The following is a 23,816-nucleotide window of genomic DNA, read 5'->3' on the forward strand; positions in this document are numbered from 1 at the left end:
CATTTCGAAATAAGTGCTGTGTAGACACTCCCAATTTCAAAATAAGCTATGCAATTAACATAGCTCAATTTGCGTAGCTTGTTTCAAGTTAAGCCCTGCTGGGTAGACACACTCTCACACGAACAACGTGTAGCTGTTTTGTTTATGATATGTTAGAAGGCAACTATCGAGCTTTTCTAAGACAGAGTTTTGAAAATATTGTTTTAAAAAACACTTGATGCTTATTAATTAACATGAAATTATGTATATAACCTGATAACCCTTTACAAAGAGATACAAATTGAAGATCTCTGTCTTCATGAATTTACAATGTTAGGCTCCAGGCCCCGTACATGAGTAACTTTACTTATGCAAGTAGTCCTACCATCCTACAGTCAATTACCATGAAATTATTCACCTGCAGGAGCAGATTAAGGCATATTAAAGCATTATAAGCCAAACCCCTGGAGTCATGGTATTACATCAGACTCTAACCCTTCATTTAAACAAATATTAAATTTCAGGGTTACCAAGAAAAGCCTGAGAATGTGAACCAAGTATAACCAAATCAGAGACAGCTCTTTGAGTGTGAAGACAACCTGAAACAATAGTTATAAGTGGGGGGAACCACAACATAATGAATGGGGTGTCAACTCCATAACCTCCTGCTCTGGAGGACCCTGCCAAAGAGAACTTTGTGTAGCAAGAAAAGAATGCAGTGATCCTGACCCACCTAAGCATATACATCCTAGCAGGTGGGATTGAGTACTGCAAACCTCTTTTGCCACCTGTACCTGTCTTCCATGTGACAGAGAGCCCACAGTGATTATGAAAGGGAGGGGTCCTGAACTGTCATTCCTAGCAAGAAAGTTTGAGGTTGCTACCCCTCTTTTGCTGGGAGAGAACTACCTCCTTACCCCCATCAGTGCCACTGTAAGTGAAAGGTAGAATCACCAAATGCAAGGGTAGGGCCATGAGGGCAGAGCTATGGGAGCCTAGGGCATCTAATTACCATTACTCACCTCTGTTCTCTTGCATAGTTAATGGTGCAAATAAGGCCTGAGCTTCAGGCACATTTCCTACAGATGTATCTGTTTGTTAGGGGTATGCCCATGTCCTGATGTAGTTACACCAGCACAAACCCTAGAGCAGAGGCAGTTGTACCAGTCTGAGTGGGAATAGCAACTCCGGGGTGCGTCTGATTAAGCTAACACCATACTAAGAAGGCTGAACCACTGTAACTATTGACATAACCAGGTACAATTTTTGTGGGTTGACAAGGGTTAATTAAGCCTTGGCAGTGGCAGGAGGCTTTTCCCCTGTAGGGCCCCTGACACGCAATTAACAGTTGCAAGCTGAACTTAAAAAAGCAACAGTCTGGTAGCACTTTAAAGACTTAACAAACCATGTCGATGGTATTATGAGCCCTGGGTTGAGCACTAGGCTGCAGGACCAGCTACAGGTCACAGCCTGCCCCTAGGGGGCTGCAGGTAAGGCCTGGCTCTGCCCGTAGGCGGCTGCGCTGGGCAGGAGGAGAGCGGGCTGCAGCCGGCCAAGGCGCTGGCCAATAGGCGGCCCCCCTGCTGCGGCGCGGTGCGGGCACACGCAATAAGGCTCCGAAGGGAGCGCCCCCACTCCCGCGCCAGCGCGCTGACTCAGACGGGGAGGGATGGCTCAGCCTCACGGGGCGGGGCTTAGGCCGTGGGGCCGGGCTTGCTCGCGCAGCGCCACCTCTGGGCCGCGGGGCAAGCAGCAGCCTCCGCCGCAGCAGCAGCAGCAGCAGCAGCTGTTCGCTCGGGTGTCACATGTCGGAAAGTCCCTGGCGCTGGGGGTGGAAATCCCCGGCGCGGGCTGGGGCTTTTTTCCCTCGGCTTAGTAAAATAGAAAGGAAAAAAAACAACAGCCCTTGACTCCAGTTTATAGCCAGCGCAGCAGCAGCAGCAGCAGCGGGGAGGGAGGGGGCGGCCGAGGGAAGCCCAGCTAGGCGCTGTGAAGGAGCCAGATTCTCCTGCAACCCAGTCGGGTCGGGCATTCATGGCTGCCCAGCTTAGCGCTGCCCTCGCCTGTGTGCACTGATCTTGAGAAGGATTGTATCCGCCGCGCTGCGCTCTTGGAGGAGCCCTTCTGCAGAAAGGTACCGCGCTTTGTGCTGCTTGTGGCAGTCGCTCCGTGGTGGGGCACCGAGGAGTCCTGGGGGTGGTCTGGACCATGCCCTGGCGAGCATTTCTGGCTTGCTTCTGTGGGTGAGCGTGTGTATTTATTGCAAAGGGCCGGTTGGTAACGAAGGCTCCGGTGGTGGCAGCGGGAGGTTTGCTAATGGATCTGTGTTTGACTACCCCTCCCCCCGATCCTCTTGTGTGTTCTTCCCTTTAAAAACTTGGCTGGCGATCCCAGAACGTACATACGGGGAGGAAAGAAGGTTTGGAGAGTAGACAGAGGAAAGGGCAGGCAAGGATGTAGCGAGGCAGTGACACCCAGCTGTGGTAGTGTAAGTTACATAATTATTGATGACAGCTCGTGTAGGCAGTTATGCAAGAGCTATTGTTCTGATTGTTTGGGGGGGGGGGTTAAACGTAGCTTGTATACTGTAATCTATTTGGTGGGTTGGGGGCTACTAACGTTCCATGAGAAGTGGATTTGCTATTATTGTCTTAGCTACACTAACAGGTTAGTTCCAATTTCCCACCATTATAACCCCACTAATGCAGCTCCACTGTTGGAGTATTAGTGTAAGCAGGTTGCTTCTGGTTTTTTGGGCCTACACTGAGTACAGTTCAACAGTAGACTAGCTAAACCACCAATAGGTTGTCTACATTAGTATTCCCACCATTGCTAAGTTGCAGCAGTGAGACATTTTGAAGAAAAACAACCTGCATGTACACCTCAAATCGCCCACTAGGGGGTAGAGAGCTGGACTGCAAACTCAGAGCCATGGTGTCTGTGTTCTTGTCAAATCTTACAGTAGCACTATGCTTAATCCTATGCTTAAACCTTCTATTTGTGATTTTTTTTTTTACAAATAGCCTCATTATTAGTAGTTCCTGATTTCTTTTTCTAGTAAGAATCTGTCTTTAGTTACAGAGAGCATTAATATATAATACTTTGCACTTATGTAACGTGTTCCATCTGAGCATCTAGGATGAAAGTTCCTAAACAAATATGAATTTATACAATGCTTTATCAATACCAATGACTCAAACGTCCTATCACACTTGATAGAACTAGGTAGAAAACTGGCAAGGCAGTATAACTGAACACAATATAAATAGGAATTCTGCATGAAAAGAGGAGCATAACTGGTATACCCTTTACTTGTACCCTTTTGGTTAAGTATTTTTTCCTTATTCCACCACTTGCTGTAAAGCATATTGTGATGCTTTATGAAGGTGATATATTTGAACTGTATTTAAATGGTGACCATCTGGGGAATTTGGATAAATAATAAAAATCAGTGCTATAGTAGTTATCATTCAGAGATGTTACTTTTGGGGTTTATACACTTATTAAAAACCTTTTAGGTAATGAAGTTATTGACCAACCCATTTTGTTTTGACCTGGTGTCCTACATCCTGCCACCTACTGGCCTTATTCTGGTTTCTCTGGTGTACTGAAAAGCCAAGATATTATATATTTCTATTAGGTTTACAAATACTGCTCATACTTGACAACATTCCTTGAAACAATGTCCCTTCAATATATAAAGTGAATTGCATAACCACCCATTTGTTTCTTTCACACTCAAGACAATCACAGTACCAACAAGCCAGATCCGGCTAGATGATGATGTATGAATGTTACAGTCCCTCATCTCCCATTCTTTTAAAATAGTTATTTGTAAAATGTTGACAATGTGCCATGACCTGTACAAAGTCCACGCAAAGACCATCTCTGCCCCACTGACATCAGTGGAACTTGAGGGTACTAAGTTTGTGGCAAGATTGCCCTAGTAATGTCCAGCTCTTAAATAGCACTTTTCATCTGTAAATCTCAAAGTGCTTTGGTTGATAGCATTATCCTATTTCCATTTTACATAAGAGAAAAACGAGGCACAGAGCAATGAAGTGACTGGCCAAAGGTCACTCAGCAGGCCATGCTAGAGACAGAAGTAGATCTTTGGAATCCCATCCAGTGCTCTGTGAACACTACATAAATATGAAAAGGATTATTGAATATGAAGGCTGAATTTAAAATAATTTTGTTTGATCTTTTTCAAATGACTGGGATCTATTTTTAAAAACAATTATTTTTAACACCTCCTGAATGTTTTATGCTTTGTTTTATTTTATCTTATCCAGTTGTAAACAGCTTTTTGGTTTGTTTTTTAAAAAATGTACTATTTTTAAGCATGATTTTTAAAAGCACAGTTAAATTGATAACTAATAATCAAAATGGCTCAGATTTTCACATATAAGGGTAAGAATGTAGTTGGAATAAAAGAGAGGCAGAAATCTAGTGCTGAATAACTTATAAATTGAATTCACCTTTTTTAATGCTAAACAAATTGCTGTCTTCATTGTTACTTAATAGTGGAAAGATCCATTTCCAGGGCACAAGCTTGCAATACATAATCAGATGAGGAGTCCTTATTCATGAAAAAATTCCATGACTCAATGAGTCTGCTTGTGTATATAAGAGTTTGATGGATCAGGGATTGGAAGTTGCTGAAGAAGATAAAGGACATGACACTTTTATATTCTGGTTATTTTGTCCCGCATTCTTAATTTTAAAAATTAGTATGATGTGGAAAATATGTGCCATTTCCTTTGGACAAGGGGAAATAGACAAGATAGGAAATGAGTTAGTTAACTTTGTAATGAATATATACTTATAAAAACATTCAGTTAACTCCCCAGTTGAGCAGAAATGGGGTACACATTTTTTTTTCATCATGAGACACCCCATTGCTTCCGATCAATACTCCATAGAAATTCAGCTAAGTGTGCCTACTGAGATCTTCTGCCAGAGATTCTTGGGAGGGAATGTACAAAGCAGCTCTAGGCAGAGCAGTTTGGTGTAATAACTACTAGGCAGTTCCTTTCTGTAGCTATTGACCAGCCACAGGGGAACTTTCACAATGGCAGCTACCAGAACCAGGGAGATGTAGAGGGAAGCCCATATAACTATGTGGAGGAACAGATTACCATGCAGGATATCTCCTGCGTGGCAGATGAGGCTTTCCCTTCCTGGTGTATCTGTGAGATTGTAATTCCTTTCCTCCTGCTTGCTCCATGGCTCTCCAGGCTCTTATCACTAGAGAGGACAGTTTCCTAAAAGATGTGAGGTTTAGCTTTCATTTGCCTCTAGCCTTTCTCTGTTTGGCCCCAAATTAGAAATCACAATATAGGTGTCATATTCTTTTAAGACATTTGATGAGGAAAAGACTTGTGGAGTTCTCAAGTGCTAGAAATGTAAGGTTTATATACATTTACTTTTCTAAAAAAATGCTTTTAAAAAACATTAAGTTGGGTTGAGCACTGAGAACCAATGAAAGTACATGTGTGCAGATGTACTCTGTGTTTACACTTGGTTCTAGTCAGACACAGTGCAAAGACCTGATTTGCCTAGAACAAGTGTGAGGCTTGGAATGCCATTCATAGCTATGAATTTATGTTCTCCAGTGTGACTGGAGGTGAGGAAAGGAGCAAATAGCATTTGACATTACGTGTTGCACATCGGAAAAATATTGGGAGTTTTGAGCAAAGTGGAAATGCTTCTTCAGCTCTCTTGATTTACCCTTGAGTAATAATGGGTCTGATTCCGTACCTTCCCACCCCCATGCACACATGCATATGCTTCTGCAATAATCCTACCATTAACATAACCTAAGGAATGTTCCTATTATGTAGGTGTCTGATTTAATACCAGGTGCCTATCATGCTACAAATGTTTCATTTGTCATTAGGTTAATTTTAAATCTCATATGAAATCTTAAGCCTGGGCTGGGAGCTAACTTTGCATGTAGCTATTGTAGCTAAGTGTTTTAAATATTGCACTACATGTCACATTGCTTTATGCATGTTCTGTCACTCATCTGTAAATCTGAAGCGATCGATCAATTTTCTCTGGCACGTGGTCAAATTGAAAGATTAAAGTGCATTTAAAGTTCAGCAGGTTCACTGGAGATTACGCTGCTCAATTGTTGATTAGACAAAGCTCCCATGGTAATTTCCCCTCCTCTTGTTCTCCCCTCCCCTCCTCTTCACCCCACTTCCATTTAAACTTCTCCTTTTACAAGTGCTGTAATTTCATTAGTTCATTATGAATACTTGCTTCTCTTTAATAATAAAGAGAAGACAGAGTAAAGAGATTGGGATTAGTAGTTCAGGATCGATAGCAGAGTAATGCTAAGAGGTGGCTGGATTTCATATTATTTATATAGCGCTCACCATGGACTGTGTGGTTTACAGGCAGAGTTTCAGACAAGGTCTCTGCTCTAAAGAATTTGCAGTCTAAACCTCTGTACCAGCAAGAATCCTATAATATACATTGTGAGACTAAAAAGATTGTCTTTCTTTTTTCCTTCAGGTATCTTCTCAGAAATGGCTGTCCAACAAGTTCTTCCCCAAGCTTTGTATCTGAGCAATATGCTGAAAGCAGTGAAAATTAGAGAGAGGACTCCTGAGGATCTTGTCAAACCCACCAATGGAATAATTCATCACTTTAAAACAATGCACAGATACACAGTAGAAATGTTCAGAATGTGCCAGTTTTGTCCTCAGTTTCGGGAGATCCTTCAGAAAGCTTTAATTGACCGGCCCACCCAGATTTCACTGGAACATCAGAGGAAGCTGAACTGGTGCAGGGAAGTTAGGAAACTTGTACCATTAAAGACTAATGGTAAGTTGTGTATGTGTCACTACACTGGTATTAAGACAGGGTACTAAGGATCTAGCATATTGTATTAATAGGCTTGTTGTTTTAATTACTAAGATGAAAATATAGTTGTTTTATTAAAATAATGTCTATTTATTGTAGCAACACAAATTAACATCCTATTAGCACGACATGCCAAACCAATTATTAATCTTTAAGGATTTACAGTGTACATCAACAGGTTAAAAATTTCATGGAGGTTTGGTAATATCATAAATCTTTGGTATGGTAGAAGAATATGTTCTTACCTATGAGAACCTCAACTCTTACAATGCTAGTATTTTTCATGAAGCTTTCTAATATTCTGTAATATTAGTTAGTGTAGCATTATATATGATATGGCCCCTCGTTGTTGTTTGCATGATATACTCTGTTGCTTATGATTTTCTGCTATAACCGTAAGTACTATACCAATTGGAACATCTTAGATTTACAGTTTTTAGCTCTCTGGCTGCAGTGTCAGCCCTTAATTAAGCTAATTAACGCTAGGTTGCTTTATGGGATAAGATAGCTTTCTTTCCCCGACCTCCCACCCCCACTGGATCTGCATAGTGCCTATTTTAATTAATGACAGTTACATACATGTTTCACAAGGTGCATAATTCCCCTTGATTTTAAATGAGAGTTAAAAAAAAAAGTAGCATATGGCGCTGCTTTTAATATATTTTGTATTATTTCAGGGCCTTGGAGGTGATTTGAGAGAGGGACTTTATAAATGTGTGTCTTATATATCCTGAAAAAAACAGTGCCAGTGTAGTATAACATGGGCTAAAATGCAAAGATTTTGTGAGCAAGGGATGTATATTTAAATTTAATTAGCAGTGAGTTCTAATGGATATGAGAGTGTGAGCTGCAGAATATTGCATGTTCCCCTCAACATATTTTTTTCATATGGGTACACATACACATTACTGAGTCCTAGTTCACATTTCTTCTCACAATCTACAGTGTTCTGTAACTACTACTCTTACTACGTATAATTACATTTTACAAAGACTAATTTAATCATGAAAATAAAAGCATCACTTACTACTAACTAACAAGATTGATTAAACATAATATAGGTCTATAAGTCTGTAACAGTAATAGAAGGCCTGATCCTGCAATGAACATAAATTGTCCTCTTTACTCGTTCCACCAACTTCCAAGAGCCTCTGCCTGGGGACCACAAATGTGGAACTCCTTGCAGGATTGACACCACATTTAGCTCTTTTTGCAGTACTTTGCAAGCACTAAATAAGTGACCTTCTCATGAGAGTTGTTTCACACAGTCTATTTCATACAGTGTAATTTTAGCCATGGTGGTCCCAGGATAGTAGAGACAATTAGATCCAATAAAAGGAATTACCTCACCCACAGTACAGGCAGTCCCCGGGTTATGTACATGATAGGGACTGTAGGTTTGTTCTTAAGTTGAATTTGTATGTAAGTCGGAACTGGTACATATTGTAGGGGAAACTCTAGCCAAACATTTCTCCAGAGCTCAGTTTTATTCTCCCACACCTCACTTCCCTCAGTCCTTTATTCTCAAGCTGAGATGTCTGCTGAGAAAATCTGCTCCGGGTCTCCCTGGTCTGCTGGGGGAAGCAGCTAGTGCGGGGTTGCCTCACCCCGTTTGTAAGTAGGGATCCGATGTAAGTCGGATCCATGTAACCCAGGGACTGCCTGTATATTGCAGTCAAACAGATTTATTAAGAAAATGTATAATCTAGTTGATTGCTCCTTAAAATGAATAAAAACATTTTAGACCCCAACCTATTGCCATTAATATCATAATGTGATGCACCATACTCTGAATACATTTTATTTGTGTCAGCACTAAGGAACATTATTTAAAATGGAAATAGTGTAATGGTTTCAGGTTGTGACATATTCCCTCTGTGTATTTGTACATTAGATGCATTGCTCTGTTGTTAAAATTGATGATTTTTTAATTGTTTTTTAATTCAGTCCACTGCTCCCAAATCAATAGGGCTATGTCTACACTACAAGGTTTTTACACAAAAACAGCTGGGTTTGTGCAAAAATTGGCAGCGCATCCTCAAGCGCATTTTTGTGCACAAAAATTACAGTAAATCGACAGGACAGAGGATATTTGCTGGTAGAGTTATTCCTCTGCCCACAAGGAATAACTCCTTTTTGCGCTACAGCTCTTGCGCAAAAAGGCACGTATGGACTCTCCGCAGGGGTTTCTTGAGCAAAAAGAGCCTATCAAAAAAAGCAGAGGTGCTCTGATGGCCATTCTATTAATGGCAGTCAGAGCTTTCTTGTGCAAGAGCGTCCATGCAGTGTGGTCGCTCTCTTGCACAAAAGCACATTGCTTTTGCGATGCACTTTTGAGGTGTGGACATGCTTTTGCACAAGAAGTTTTTGCAGAAGATCTCTCCCACAAAAAGCTTCTTACGCAAAAATCATGCAGTGTAGACAAAGCCTAGGAGTTGTTGGTACTGCAAGGCATTGGTGAAGAAGAACTGCATCTCATTACCTTCTATGGTTTATGCAAAATACCGTATAAAAAGCCTGTTCAGGAGTAAGCAGATAAGCAGTGTGGGTTGGAGGGAAGGATTCTTCAAAATAGAAGTGGGGCTTTCAGGAACCCCTTAATCTCACTGGAAACAGTATTAAATCTCATCGAATGGAACACGTTTTTCACATGGCATAAAAATCCTTTTTAAAAGGCATTCATGTACTTACCATGAACAGAATTAAATTTTAGTCAAAAATGGATTTGCTGGTTAGAACGGCAGTTTTTTTGAAAGCTAAGGAAACAAATGCTGCATCTAGGATTTTGGTAATGTGAACTTTACCTAATATGTACAAAAGATTATATATCTGGGTGATTCACCATGTATGCACTGAGGATATGAGAATGGAGTAAATGAGGAAGGGAGTAGGAGGTATAAAAATTGAAACCATGTTTTTTAAAAAAATTCCAGTGTCTATTGGCTATAGAGATTTCACTTGTATAATGATTAGGCAGTCATTCCAGCTCAGCCTAACCACACCCACTTGGAAAGTCCAGTATGTACTTCATAGTTCAAATGTGTATACATGAGAACAAGAAGTACAATAGCTGTTGCTCAATTGCTAGTCAAATAACTTAACACTGGGGAATTCCAAATGTTGCATAGGGAATTTTGTACTGGTGGTTCTCAATAAAGAACTGAAAGTAAGTGCTAAAATAATTTTAAAAAAATCTTATCTTTGTTCTCAATTTTGCAAAGGGAAAATTTTAACAGAACGTACGAATTGTTTAATTTTTATGTCAAATTTCTTCTAGTTCAGGCAGAAGATTTTTCAGTTAATATTATGTATTTTTCCCTGATTCTGAGTTCAAAACGTATGGTCTCATTTTGAATGAGATTTTGGAAGAGGTAGTTAGGAAATCAGAAAATGAATTTCATCCTATTCAGAAGGACTGAAATTATCCAGCAAGTCTGTAACCAATTACAAGTATACAAAGGATTCATGGAATGTGCAAGATTTTGTGCAGGCATTATGCATGCCTTTGATTTTTTTTTCACCCAAATTAGGTGATCGGAATGTAGCAAACAGGCTTTTTTTGGGTGGAGGGAGGTGTTAAAGTTCCTAAAGTATGTAAAAACAAATACCTTTGAAAATAATCTGAAATAATTTCCTGTTGGTAGCTTCAGGTTTAAAAAAATAAATTACCACAACCACAAGTACAGACTCTTGATACATTTGTTACCTTCCTTGCAATGTTGAAGTGCAAGGAAATTAATGTGTTTCCATGTCCTTAGATTACTTAAATACCTCTAATGAACAGTGAATCTCAGGCTTAAATCCCAGAAGTGTCCAAGTATAGTTAGTTTCTTTGTGTCTTCCTTTCTGGATACCACTGGGGAGTAAGAAGTGGCATGTGATTAAAAGTATAGGATGGAGGACGGGGGAGGGGCTAACCAGTGGTTTTGTTCCCACCTCTTCACGTGATCTCTGTGGTGATTTTGGGCAAATCACTTAATTGCCCAGAGCCTCAGCTTCCCCTTTCTCAAAAATGGAATAACACTTTCCTGAGTCTTGGTGAAGTTAGTCCAGCATTTCCCAAATAGTGCTCTGCGGAACCCCCAGGTTCTGCGAAGTGAAAATAAGGGTTCTGTGAAAACCCGATCGTTCCCCCCCACCCCCAAAGCCAGTCTTAGGGGCAGGTGAGCTGGATGGTTGCCCGGGGCCGCCATTTTTAAGGGGCTTTTTTTTTCCTTGATAGTTTTCCTCTTTTTTTTTTTTTTGGTTGACCAGTTTCTCTCCCCCTCTCCCCCCTTTTTTAAAGGTTCCTTGGCCAAATACAATTGGGAAACACTGCTTTAGTCAATAAAGTTTGTAAAGTACCTGGAGATCCTTAAATGAAAGGCGCTATGTAAATGAAGACCTATTTGTTATTTCATTTATGTATCATTTTATTCTGTCTTTCACAGAGAACTACATCTCTGGTATTTTTCACCAACAGGACATTGAAAAATACTTTTCAGAATTAAGGTGATAGATGTCCTACAAATTAGGGATGTTAAATATCAGTAAATTAAATAGTTAGTTAACCTCATGAATTCTTATCAGTTACTCAGCTGTTCTATAGTCCCGGGGGATGGAGCTGTCAGCCAGTGCAATCTAGCCCCACTCCCAAAGAGCCCTCTGCCAATCCATGCTGCTGCCTCTGACACAGAGGCAGCAGCCGTGGGGTGCTAGGTGGGAGCTGATCCGCAAGGGGAGCCAGTTTAAAAATCAGCTCCCCTTGTGGACAGGCTGCCTGTCACCCTGTACTGCTCTCTCTGCTACACAGGTAGCAGTGTGGGGTGGCAGCAGCCCCTGTCCGGGACAGGGACTGAGCTCCTGGACCCGGCGTGAGCCAGAAGTGACCCAGGCTGCCTGTCGGCCTGGCTCCTAATACACTTTAAATGCAGAGCTGCACCGTGGTAGGCCCCAGATCCAGCCCAAGCCAGGGCTGAGCCATGCTGCTGGCCATCCTGTTAAACAAATTATTGCCAAGTGTGGGGGCAGGGGGATGCATGTAGTCTATAGCATTAACCTATAAACTTTTGCTTATCAGTTAATCAACCACACTATTATATCCCTACTACAAATGCAGCAGACATTGTTTCGTTTAGGTCACTTATTACTTCCTCTTTGCTTTTCCTCTTGTCAGGACTCTGCAAAATACAAGGCCTTTCAGTACAGTATCATCCATTGTAGTTGAGCTATCCCTGGACCCCCCCCCGATTATGCAGCATGACATTTTTAGCATAGTCCCCAAATCTGGATCAGTGCTTGTTCAATCCCTGTGTTCTCTGTTGCATCTTAAACAAGAGTAGATTATGTTTGTGGGATAGAGGAATTCCCCCTATTTACTGGGTTTATTTAATAAGCTCTCTTAAGCTTTGTAGTTTTGTTTCAAATTTATTATTGATTTATCCTTTTAAGACAATTTTAATTATGTTCGAGGCATTTGTAAATAAACCCAAAATGTAGCTCATGTTGATTTATTGTAATTTTCATCCTTTATTCTGGAGCTAGTAATGAGTTAATTTACCCTAACTAGAACAAAATGTATACCTCCCTATCACGGCTGACCACCCTGCATCCAGCAAGAAAACAACTAAGAGGAGGACAGGTGGTAGATTTTGGCATCCCTTCTCTCCTTCCCTCCCTCCCTCTATCAAGGTTTTCATAAAGAGAGGGACTCTAATCTCCACCTTAGGAGCCCCATTAGTGGAGTCTGAGTGGAATTCAGGATCAGGTCTGAACTATGTAATTTGGAATTTGTTCACTGTGCTGTATGGGCCAATAACTCCTTTTCATAATGTTTAAGTAATTGGGTTTTTTTTAAATTAACCAGTATCCTTTTCCATAGGTGATGGCAATTGCCTCATGCATGCTGCATCCCAGTACATGTGGGGTGTTCAAGATGTTGACCTGGTTCTGAGGAAAACACTGTACAGCGCACTGAAGGAAGTGGATACACGCAACTTTAAGCTTCGTTGGCAACGGGAGACCATTAAATCGCAGGAGTTTGTAGAAACAGGACTCCATTATGACACCAGGGTAAATTAACTTGACTCATAGATTGGAGTAAGATAACTTGAGTGCAAAGACTTCATCATATTTGCTTGGTGAAGTTTACTTGGTTTGGATAGCTAGTGTGGGACTATGGAGTGAGAGACAATTATGGCAACAACTACGGCAATTTTTAAGTAAGTTAAAAAGAGTATTAGATAATGTGAATAAATGATTGGAAGAAAAGAAAAATTAATATCTTGGAGATGGGTTTTGACATGCTGTGCTGCAACCAGTTCTTGATCTGCATATCTGTAAGCTGGTGCTAACAATTACTAATTCTTTCCTCAGAACTGGGAAGAGGAATGGGAGAACATCATCAAAATGACATCCACAGAAACGCCAGTGGCCCGAAGTGGGCTTCAGTACAACGCACTGGAAGAAATCCATATATTTGTCCTTGTTAACGTCCTCAGAAGGCCGATCATAGTTCTTGCAGGTGAGTCTTCCATGCCAGTTGTCTTTGATGGCCTAATATTAGGGACAGTATCAGTGGGTGCACAATACATGTGTCTTTGTAAATGTTCTGTAGCCATGTTTTAAAATATCAGAACAAGCACATTGCACTTGTGTCACAAATGAAAATAATTTGATCTTACTAATATTCAGGTTTTTTTCCTTAAATAGATAAAATGCTGAGAAGCTTGGAGTCCGGTTCAAGTTTTTCTCCTCTGAACGTCAGTGGAATTTACTTGCCTCTCCATTGGCCAGCCGAAGAATGCTATAGATATCCTATTGTCCTGGGCTATGACAGCATGCATTTCACACCACTGCTCACTCTGAAGGACAGCGGGCCAGGTTTGTTATATTTAAATTATCTACGTGGGCTATATTTTCAGTATTTTTGTGTTTGCTCCCCCTTCCTTTTATTGATGGTAAAGATTAAAAAAAAAAATTCTGATGGAGAGTTACATTTAAAAAAATGGGTGCAACAAATGTAAATGAGATATTCCTATTTCAATGTTTCAGAGAGTCTTCAAATGCTATCAACCTGCTAGGGTGGTAGTCCTCAAACTGTGGGGCATAGTCCCATAGGTGAACATGGAGGAACATTTGGGGGGGGGGTACAGAAGGGTAGGAAAGAAGCACTATCCAGCCCTGCACTACCCCCAGCCAAGACTCTGGTTTCAGCTTCAAACCCCAACCATAGACCAGCCATGGCCTCAGGCCCTGATGGAAAACCACCTCCTAGCCCAGACCCCACTACTAGCCAAATCTGCCCCACCTTCCAGCCTCGGCCCTCCCGCCAGCCACAGCTCCCAGGAGGAGAGGAGGGATAAGCATATTACAGCTTTATTACAATGCACTGACTTTAATCACATGACCTGCAGCAGAGGAAGTGCTTTTTAGTGCCCATCTACAGCATGTGTTTGGAGTTAGTGACATCTATGTTCATGCGAGAGTTTTTATTGTTATTAGGTTTTGTGAGGTTTTTTGGTATATTACTGTAGATGGGATAACACATTTCTAGACCCATACTGGGAAATTTTCCTGTAATAAGGTTCAAGAAAATAAACCTACTGTCCTATCCATGTTAAATTTAAAAGAAATGTGCTAGGTTGTTGAAACCATACATGGTTCTCAGCAGGCCCTCGTGAGTATCTTCATTCCATCTGCAGTGTTTGGGAACAGGGAGGTAATTGTGCTTGCTCTTTGCAGGCACTGTTGATGAATTTAAGAGTCGGCAGAAGGAGCGGATGATATTTTCCCATTTGGTAAAACTGACCTGTGTTGTTTCACACAGAAATCCGGGCTGTCCCACTGGTCAGCAGTGAACGAGGCAGGTTTGAAGACTTGAAAGTGCACTTTCTGACAGATGCTGAGGAGAGGGGAAAGGAACAGCTACTGAAAGAGTACCTGATGGTGATAGAGATTCCAGTGCAAGGCTGGGACCATGGTACAACTCATTTAATTAATGCTGCAAGGTGAGTGGTATTCTTCTCTTCTTATAGCTTTGTACTTGCTGCTGATAAAAATCTAATAGAATATTGTATCCAATCTTTCTGTTCTTTCTCAGCAACATGTTAATAATAATGTACCTTCGGTGGCATATGAGTCTAGCTTGAACCAGGCTCAAATTTAAATTCTGAAATTCTCAGCCTTCAGTGTCAGAAGGCAGTTAATAAATTAGTCCCTTTGTCTGCCCTTTGTAGCTAAAGGGGTGGGACTGAAAATAAGAAAAGCCAGAAATAATAGCTAAACTGCAGTCTTATTTAAATGGCTTTTGAGAAAATTGTGCTTGAAGCACAATTGCTGCATTGGGGAAAGTGTGCAACTATTGTGACTCAGTGCATGTGGCCTGTGGCAGTCTGTTTGTGCAGTGCAACTGCAGTCAGAACACTGCTGGGATGTGGTGTAGAAGAGCAGGAGGTTGACTCCATGCCTACCCTTTTACGCTTGGTATATGCCTCTTTGAATATAGAGAGCTTTTGGATGTGCTAACCAATCCTTCCTTGCTCTGAGAGTACACTAACAGCAACATTCTGCCCAGTTCCTTAATAGATATATAAGAAAGAAACTCTCTGCAGCCTCCCTTTAACTCCATTCCCCTTGTTTAGGAAAGTTCTTTCTGCTCCTGAAAGGGGATGGATTGAAAGCTCTGAAAATTGAAATCCCCTATGCAGGTGCAGCAAAGGCAGTGGTAAGATAGCTTCCGCAGGTTTGCTGGCCTCATGTACCTCAAGCCTGTACTGAATGAAACACTTATCCACATTTGCTTCATCGTGGTCTCTAACATAATTGCTGTGTGGCTTTTTTTTTTCTTGATGAGGTGGACTCTACACAAATAGGAACTTCTCTGAGCCACATCTGCTCATTTCTCATAAGCAGGGTTTCCAGTTTTAGATGTCGAAGCAGAAATAGGAATTAGGTGTTTATAAAATATACACCAACATCTTTAGAGATGGAAATTATTTGTAAAGCGGGCTGGTGGGCCCTACAAAATCCCCAGTTTACTCCTGGATTTGAGTGGCAGCTAAAAGTTTGGAGATTTTTAGCCATCAAATTACTCCATTACAAAAGTATCTGCAACTTGCTTAAAACTGAATCTTAAAGACAAATTGGCCAGCACTGTGGGAATATGACCAATTAGGATTGTATCAAACTGCTTATCTAGAGGTGAAAGGCTCCATTTAACTTAACTAGACACTTAACTTTAAAAATGCCATTCTTAAGCGGAAGTTTATCATCATGTATTTTTAATTCAGCAATATGTATATGTGATAATTATCTTTTTACCCCCTTACATTTACATTTCCTCCCAGCCTTGCTTATATTCAGTACTATAGCCACTCCTTTTAGATACCAATATACATGTTAATTTTGTTTTCTGATTTGGCCTTCAGGTTAGATGAAGGCAACTTACCGAAAGAGATAAATCTGGTGGAAGATTACTTTCAATTGGTACAGCATGAGTACAAGAAATGGCAAGAAAACAATGAGCCTATTGCAAGGGAGCTCTGTACCAGGAATAAACGGGAATTCTCCTTACCCCAGCTGTCTCTTGTAGAGATGAAATGTGAAACTCCCAATTGTCCCTTCTTCATGTCTGTGAACACCCAGCCCTACTGTCACGAGTGCTTTGAGCAGAGGCATCAGGGAAATAATACAAGGAGACCGAGCAACAAAACAGCACCTGAAAAGCCGAGATCAGCTGGAGCAGGCTCATCTAGAGTTGAATTTTGTGAACCTGGGGGAGGGCCATCTGAAGAGCCAATGACAGGGCCTCATTCTGCACCTCCAACAGCTCCAAGCCTTTTTCTGTATAGTGAAACCACGGCTATGAAATGCAGGACTCCAGACTGCCCTTTTACATTAAATGTGCAACACAATGGACTCTGTGAACGCTGCTACAATTCCAGACAGAGACATTTAAACAGTGTGACATGTAAAATCTGCCTTCAGGACACAAACAGGACCTTTAATGGCATCTGCAGCACTTGCCTCAAAAGGACTACTGAGCCGTCAATTGCCAGTCCTGGCTTCCTACCTACATTCCATCAGAGGTCTACCTCCGACCCTTCACAGTTGTCGCCGAGCGTCCTTCAGCACTCCTGTCATACAGTGCCCAGTAATGAGCTGGAGGAGCTGCCTTCTGCAGTTATGCTTCAGGCTGCTCACAATCTGGAGGAAAGGAGTGGAAGTAGCCAGTGCAGAAAACCTGGCTGCAGGTATTTTGGGACTTCTCAGAATGAAGGCTTTTGCACTCTATGCTTCTTTGAGTACAGGGAAAATAATGGTAAGCAAAGCTAGTTTTAGTTCCCTAACACCTTAGCAATAGGTCATTGTATCTGAAGATCCAGGGCATTTTTTATTTGAATTTTGGGAGGAGGGGCAGTGTTGGAGAGAGGTGATGCTAATACAAAAATATCCTGGGTGAGCAAACAAATTGTGTAAGGCAGCAGCATTAATGTGATGAGAATTTATCCTTGACACCCTTATTCTTGTATAAATTGGTAACAGTGGGATTTTCAAAAGCACTCAGAGTTGGCCCAATCCTGCTCCCATTGAAGTCTATGGTAAAATTCCCACTGACTACAGTGGAAAGAAAGCTAAGTTTTTGAAAATCTCACCGATGAAACCACTTTTCAGTTGTATTTTGGTGTGTGTGTCCTGTCACTAAAGTGTCCTAATGTCTCGTCAATAGGAGTTGTAGGAATCAGTCAAATATCTTTTCATTGTCTCTGCCTAAAGTCAGGTTTCATTGGTAATGCAACGGCCACATTCATCCCTGAGGTAACTATTAAAGTCACTATGCAAGTCAAGTTAATTCAAAGATTAACAGTTGATTTAGTAGTGGGCATGTTTAGGAAGCTGAAATTATTAAAATATACCTTTAGAAAAACCCACTTTTATTAGTGCTATGTTGTATGTGAAGTCAGGCCCACATACGGGCAATGTTCTATAGCTAAGTAAAGGCCCCCTGAGGTGGAAGGGAGGGAAAGGAAGCAATTGTCCCAAGGCATGGCACACCCAGCTGCTGCCTCCACCACTACTGCAGCAGTGACAGCAGCTGGAACCCCAGGTCCTTTGGGTGCCACAATCCAGGTGGTGCTTAGGGCAGCCTAGCCCCAGCCCTGCCCCTTTTGCCTAAGGCCTCAGCCTTTTGGGAGAGCAGAGGCCGGCCTGCTGGCTAAATGAAAGAATACAGTCCTTACCCCTGTTGCTATTCTTCTCTGAAATGAGCAAGAAACTCTCAGGGTTAGTACCTGAAAGTTTGATGTAAGAGGGGAAATAACGCATCTGTCTTGCAAAACAGCTCATTGATGACCCTAATGGAAGTACTACAGTCTGAGACATTTCATATATCTCCAGGTTATAGCAGCTCCCTTATAGATCACGTGGTAGCAGTAATGTGTGTTAGTAGTTTATTTTCAGAGGTCATTCACAACATAATTTTTTCCTGTCTTTATCGTGGAATGTAGTATATACTGTCTTTATATATAGACTTCTTTAAAAAAGCCAGTGAAACCTAACCCACCCATTGCTGGTCGTCTGCACTACTATTTCTATTTAACTGAAATTGAGAGGGAATATTGGGATGAAATACTGGCCACACTGAAGTCAAAAGCAAAATTTCCCTCAGCTTCAGTGGGGTCTGGTTTTCACTTTTGGTCCTTTTAGCAATTGTGATATACCTTGAAAAAAACACTAGAAAGCAAACTTTGAAATGTTTCAACAATTTTTGATTTACAAATAAGATTAGTAGCCACTGTTATTTATGTATTTTAACACAAGGTAAATGTGTTCCGAGTACTTGGGGTGGCCTCATACCTACTTGCAGCTAAATGACTTGTTTTGGAGACTAAAGAATTCTGTTTTGCCTTTTCTGTTATCAAAAGTGTTTGAGTCCATTCTAATAATCTCTCTCTTGCCTTGTATGGTAGGAAGTGCCTCACAGATTCATCAGAGAAAGTCTCAAAGAAATTCTCCTGCTTCTAGTCAGCCTGGGACTTCTGTTGCCACATTCCATAACACTGTTTCTTGTCTGGGGCGAGAATGTGGCACCCTGGGCAGCAGTATGCTTGAAGGGTACTGTCAGAAGTGTTTTATTGAAGCACAGAATCAACGATTCCGTGAAGCCAGGACTGAACAGCAGCTAGCGAGACAATCTGAAGTAAGAGAACTCATGGGACTTTTCCCCCAGTGTTTAACCCCATATCCTTCATCCTAATGTGTCATAGTAAACAATTTCAACTGCGTAATAGAAAATCTCTGTGTTTACTGCACTTCCACTTTCATAAAAGGAAAATTTTAAGTAAGACACTACTTTGCTTTGCAGAATTGAGCACCAGGGAAGTATGGAAGCCCTTCCCATAGCACATCTACCGCAGATACTGTGGTGATGAACAACATAAAATATCTTTCTCCCATTAATGTGAAAAGCCTTGGAGTAATTACAGGAGAATAGCATAGTAGTTACAGAATTTTCTTTGAGATTTCATTGACAAATTAAAATTAAAAAAAGCAACACAGCCAAACCACTTCACAATTTCTAAAATCTAGTACAGCACCTCAAGGTCACTGTATGTAGGAGTAAGCCTTAATTCCGTCTTGATTCCAAAGGGAGGATTTTCAACCATGTTCAAGCGTTGTATTAAGCACTGCTCTGATTTAAGTGTATAGGAGTTTTACCATTGACTTCACTAGGAATAGGTGGGCTAATGCTGAGCGCATTTAAAGATCTCCTTTACAGTTGCAAAACCACATCAGGTGAATTAGTCAGCTTTGGTAATGTGCAGCACCTTCTATATTTAGTTAATTTGGAGAGAAGGGGGACAGAAATGGAGCGTTCTCAGAGAGGAAACTTTTTGTAACAAATGAAAGCGTTTTAAGATGCTCTCTGACAAATCCTGGCCCATATCAAGCTTAGTGCTGTACTGTATTCGCAGAATAAGGAAGTCTCTTCCTAGAAACTGAAAAGACTAGTACTTTGGAAATCAGATTAATGGAAAGCTCATGAGAATCATGCTGCACACTTCTTGCTGCTGCTGTTTACAGAACAATCCTGAATTAGTTAATATCACAGCATAATAGTGTCCATAGCAGTGTCTTATGCTTATGCTACCCTTATGCTACCAGCATTGCAACTGACCAATTCTTTAACTTTTTACAGAGAACTGGGCAACACAGAGATGTACAGCTATCTACAGCTGGGAGCCAAAAGCGAAAGTGTGCCACAGCTTCTTGTAGAAACAATTTAGCCTGCAGAAATGATGAGCTGTGTCAGGAGTGCCAGTGCAGCAATCCAAGAGTACAGTCTGGGAATCCTAGAGTATCCGCAGCAGAAGAGCCTCCGAAACAGCACTGCCGAGCCACTGGCTGTGATCATTATGGGAATAATAAGTGCAATGGCTACTGCAATGAATGCTACCAGTTCAAGGAGATGTATGGCTAGCAGAGAAGTCCTGGCAAAGAGCAAGGAAGCAACATTTGCTTTTACCTCGCTGAAATGGTGCTACGTCCAAAACACTTAATAGGCCAGCCATGGCAAGGACCGTATTAACCCTGTGTGTTACATATACATAGGGCTTTGGGGGGAGAAATAAGCTGTCTGGTTTTGTACATATTTATGTCCATGGGTATGAATAAATATCCACTTAATATATACACTGCAAACATGGACCAATGAGAAGTCAGTTTGCTTTCTGCACAGAAGACTTGCAGAAATGACCTGCTATAATGCTGACTCCAAACTCCCTCTCCTCTCAGATTTCAAAATTCCTAGAGTGCCTATTGAGGCAGAGTGAAGCATTTGAAAACAGATAATTTTGTAACGTGGCCTCTGCGCTAATACCTCCCCTGCACCTTCTCAGAACTGATCATTCAGAGCACAAGGACACTCAGCCAATGTCTGAGATGCAGAGCTTCTTGAAATGACCTCCATCAGTGTTTTGCTCAGTGTGAGTCTGGCTCCTCTTGAGAGGACTCCTGGATGAAAGTCTGACACAAGTTGGGGTGAAATGGGGGTGAGAATTTATATAAGAAATTTGCTTTTGCTTTCTTGCATATTTGCCTTCATTTAAGAGCTCTGTTTCACATGTAGAGTGTTCTGATTGGTTCTGCATTTGCTGAGCCCTTGGGAGAAAAGTCAGAAGTGAAGGACAATCCACTGCCTGCCCTGTCATCACACTCAATAGGTTTAACCCTTATACCTTCCTTTCCAAAAAACAAAAATTATGGTGACTTAATGAGTAACCCCACAATCTTCAGCTACAAAATTGTTTATGTGAAGGTAGGAAGGAAATGCTGCCACAAGGTATGAGAAACACAGCCCTAGGTTTTGATGCTGATGCCAGATTGACCCTCTGTTGTCTTTGGTGTAGGAAGAAGCACAGTAGCAGTCAGAGCTGTGCAAACTGCATCAAGAGCCCAATCCTGCAAAATACCAAGCACTTCTTGTGCAGTAGTAAGAACCAAACCTTCCTGTTTTGGAAGATAAGGGCACAGCACATCTCAGGATTGGGCCCTGATAATCTCTGCAGTTGCTGCCATCCAGGATATCTGTTTGTTCAGCTGAAGGACTTTATTTTATTTTTGTAATAGTTTTCTACCGTGGCAGGGTATACTGGATGTAATATAGTCATTCGTGAGATCCAGCCCATATCCTGCAGCTGAGACACCAATTCTGCCACTTATTCTTTCTTATGTTAGAGGGTTACTTTTTAAAGGCTTCATTACATTTTGGGGTCGATTACAAAGTAAACTCCCTGGTACACAACAATGGCCACCTGTGTGGCTCCTGTAGCTGCTGTCCGTGTCTAATGATTGCAAATTTGCATCCCTCCTGGCTTTAGAATGAGGTTGGGACTTACATTTGCAGGAATGAGATGGCCTGGCTTTTGTTGCTGCTGTTTGAGGTACCTGATCAGTTTCTAGGGAGAAATCCTGACTCCATTGAAATTTTAAAAAAGCATTGCTATGGACTTCAATGGCACCATGATTTCACACCTAGAGCTCAGGCCTCCACTTCTCAAGCTACATTTCTTTCTCTAACAAACTTGCTGCCTTCCTGTGTCAAAATCTGCTCTTGTTTCCCTTTGCTTTTCATCCCACACCGTCCCCCAGTTTTTCAGCTTTTATTGCTGCTATTATTTTGGAGGAAAAGGCACGTATGACACTTGCTCCGACGTGCTTTTCAAATGAAATCTTCTGCTAGTGTGTCTATCCAAAACTACTTGGTTTTGAATTTGTGTATATATATATTTATATATATTTGTAGTTGAAATTTTAAAATAAATGTGAAACTTACAATATTTATATTATTCAAATGACATAACTTGAAATTTGCACAGTTAAGGGATTTTTTTTAGCATAATAATTTTACTTGTACTGAATTTCACAGGTTTTGACTAAGTCAATGTATAACTGCAAAAAAATTCTCCAATATAAAGAAATAAATTATTGAAGGATTAACTTTGATATTTTACATTCATGATTGATGGGAGAAGAATATAGGTACCCGGCACTGATCCAGGAAAGCATCTCTATTCAGGCCAACACTTCAGCATGTGCTTAAAGTTAAACATGCCCCACGGATTTGAGAATGTGCTTACCTGAACTGGGACTATGTAGCCCAGTCCTTTGAGGAGCAAAGTACTATTGCTGCTGAGCATACTTAGATGTTACTGAAGTCAGTGGCCTTGGAAAAAGAGCTCAGCACTTTTCAGGATACTACACATGAAGCAAACAACTTCCTTAGGGGTGTGGATCCTGAGTAGCTTCAGCTCTCATTGAAGTCAGTGTGAGCTCAAGACACGCAGCAGAACCTGAACCAACGATGAGTAATGAAAGCAAAGCTAAGAACAGTTGGCCATGTTGCTTGGAACTTCTAAACCTAGGAAGGAAGTTCTTTTGACTGAAAGCATTAAATCCCCTTGATATTTTCTCTGCAACTTTCTGGGGCCATTACTCATAACTCTAAAGTCACATGAAGTTTTATATCACTCTGATGTCTCTTATGTAAATGAGCACACACTCTGTCCATGTGATTTAGTTGTGCGGGAATGACAAAGCAAATATATTTTACACACCTTGGTATTTCCCTAATCTTCTTAGGGGGATTTTGATTTTCTGAAGGTTGATGACCTCTGTGTGAGCACCTAGTATTTCTCTTTGGATTTTTATGTGTCTTCTTTCCTGTATTGCAAGAGAAGAAAATAGGTGGGGTTTCTCCCTTTTTCACCATTTCTAGAGATCTCTGGTGTTAGATGACTAAATAAAAAAACTTAGTTTTGTCAGGTTTCTCTTCTTACCAAAAAAGTCATTTTTGTGAAACAACTGGCTTGCAAGTAGCCTATAGTAGTTTTATAAATCCCTTTAATATTTTGCAACACAAAAATCAATTTTTATTTTTGATAAGGCCCGTGTGTCCTCTTAACTACACAGTGATTCAAACATGAGTCAAGCTGGGAAAGTGAATGGTCAAAGCATGGTCACTGGGACGTTGGAGGTTAAATACTGTAGTCATGGCAATTCATTGTGATGCAATATTATACTTCTAGATAACCTGTGGTCCAGAAAAGAGGAAGGTCACTTGCCATACTATGGCCCAGGACATAAAAGAAATACCTGTTTTGACATTTCACTAGGCAAGGCAGCTTTCAGAGTGTTGCACATCTAGAGTAATGGACCATCTAGGCAAAGGGAGGAAACAGTACAATGAGACAGCATGAAACTGTAAACTACACATAACTCATGAAAGAACTAGATGTCACCTATCTACAGTTAATCTTTTACCACTTCTATTCCAGTCATGGCCACTGCCACGTTATGGTAGTACCATGCAAATAACTGCAAGAGCAATAACCCTTGTTTTAAAGTCCTTGCAGCATAAGGGTCAGATCATGGCTGACGCTGTACACCCGCAAAAAAGAGTGTAAAACATCACAGTTTGACTT

The 23,816-nt window shown here is 41.1% G+C and overlaps 1 protein-coding gene across 2 annotated transcripts; it reads left to right on the plus strand.

Moving 5' to 3' along the window:
• The first annotated feature begins 1,767 nt into the window (after positions 1–1,767).
• TNFAIP3 (TNF alpha induced protein 3) lies at positions 1,768–22,167 on the plus strand. 2 transcript variants are annotated; one of them, XM_075924266.2, is made up of 9 exons: positions 1,768–2,113; positions 6,505–6,816; positions 12,716–12,906; positions 13,210–13,357; positions 13,546–13,716; positions 14,663–14,843; positions 16,263–17,155; positions 18,804–19,033; positions 20,033–22,167. In XM_075924266.2, the coding sequence occupies exons 2-9, from the start codon at positions 6,519–6,521 to the stop codon at positions 20,312–20,314; spliced, it is 2,394 nt and encodes a 797-aa protein (XP_075780381.2). In that variant the 5' UTR covers positions 1,768–2,113; positions 6,505–6,518; the 3' UTR covers positions 20,315–22,167. The 2 variants fall into 2 exon arrangements, with proteins under 2 accessions (XP_075780381.2, XP_075780380.2); XM_075924265.2 differs by lacking the exon at positions 1,768–2,113 and adding an exon at positions 4,275–6,403.
• Positions 22,168–23,816: the final 1,649 nt, after the last annotated feature.

The sequence above is a fragment of the Pelodiscus sinensis genome, chromosome 3, assembly GCF_052426305.1.
Source record: "Pelodiscus sinensis isolate ZL-2025 chromosome 3, ASM5242630v1, whole genome shotgun sequence".
NCBI classification, from domain to species: Eukaryota; Metazoa; Chordata; order Testudines; family Trionychidae; genus Pelodiscus; species Pelodiscus sinensis.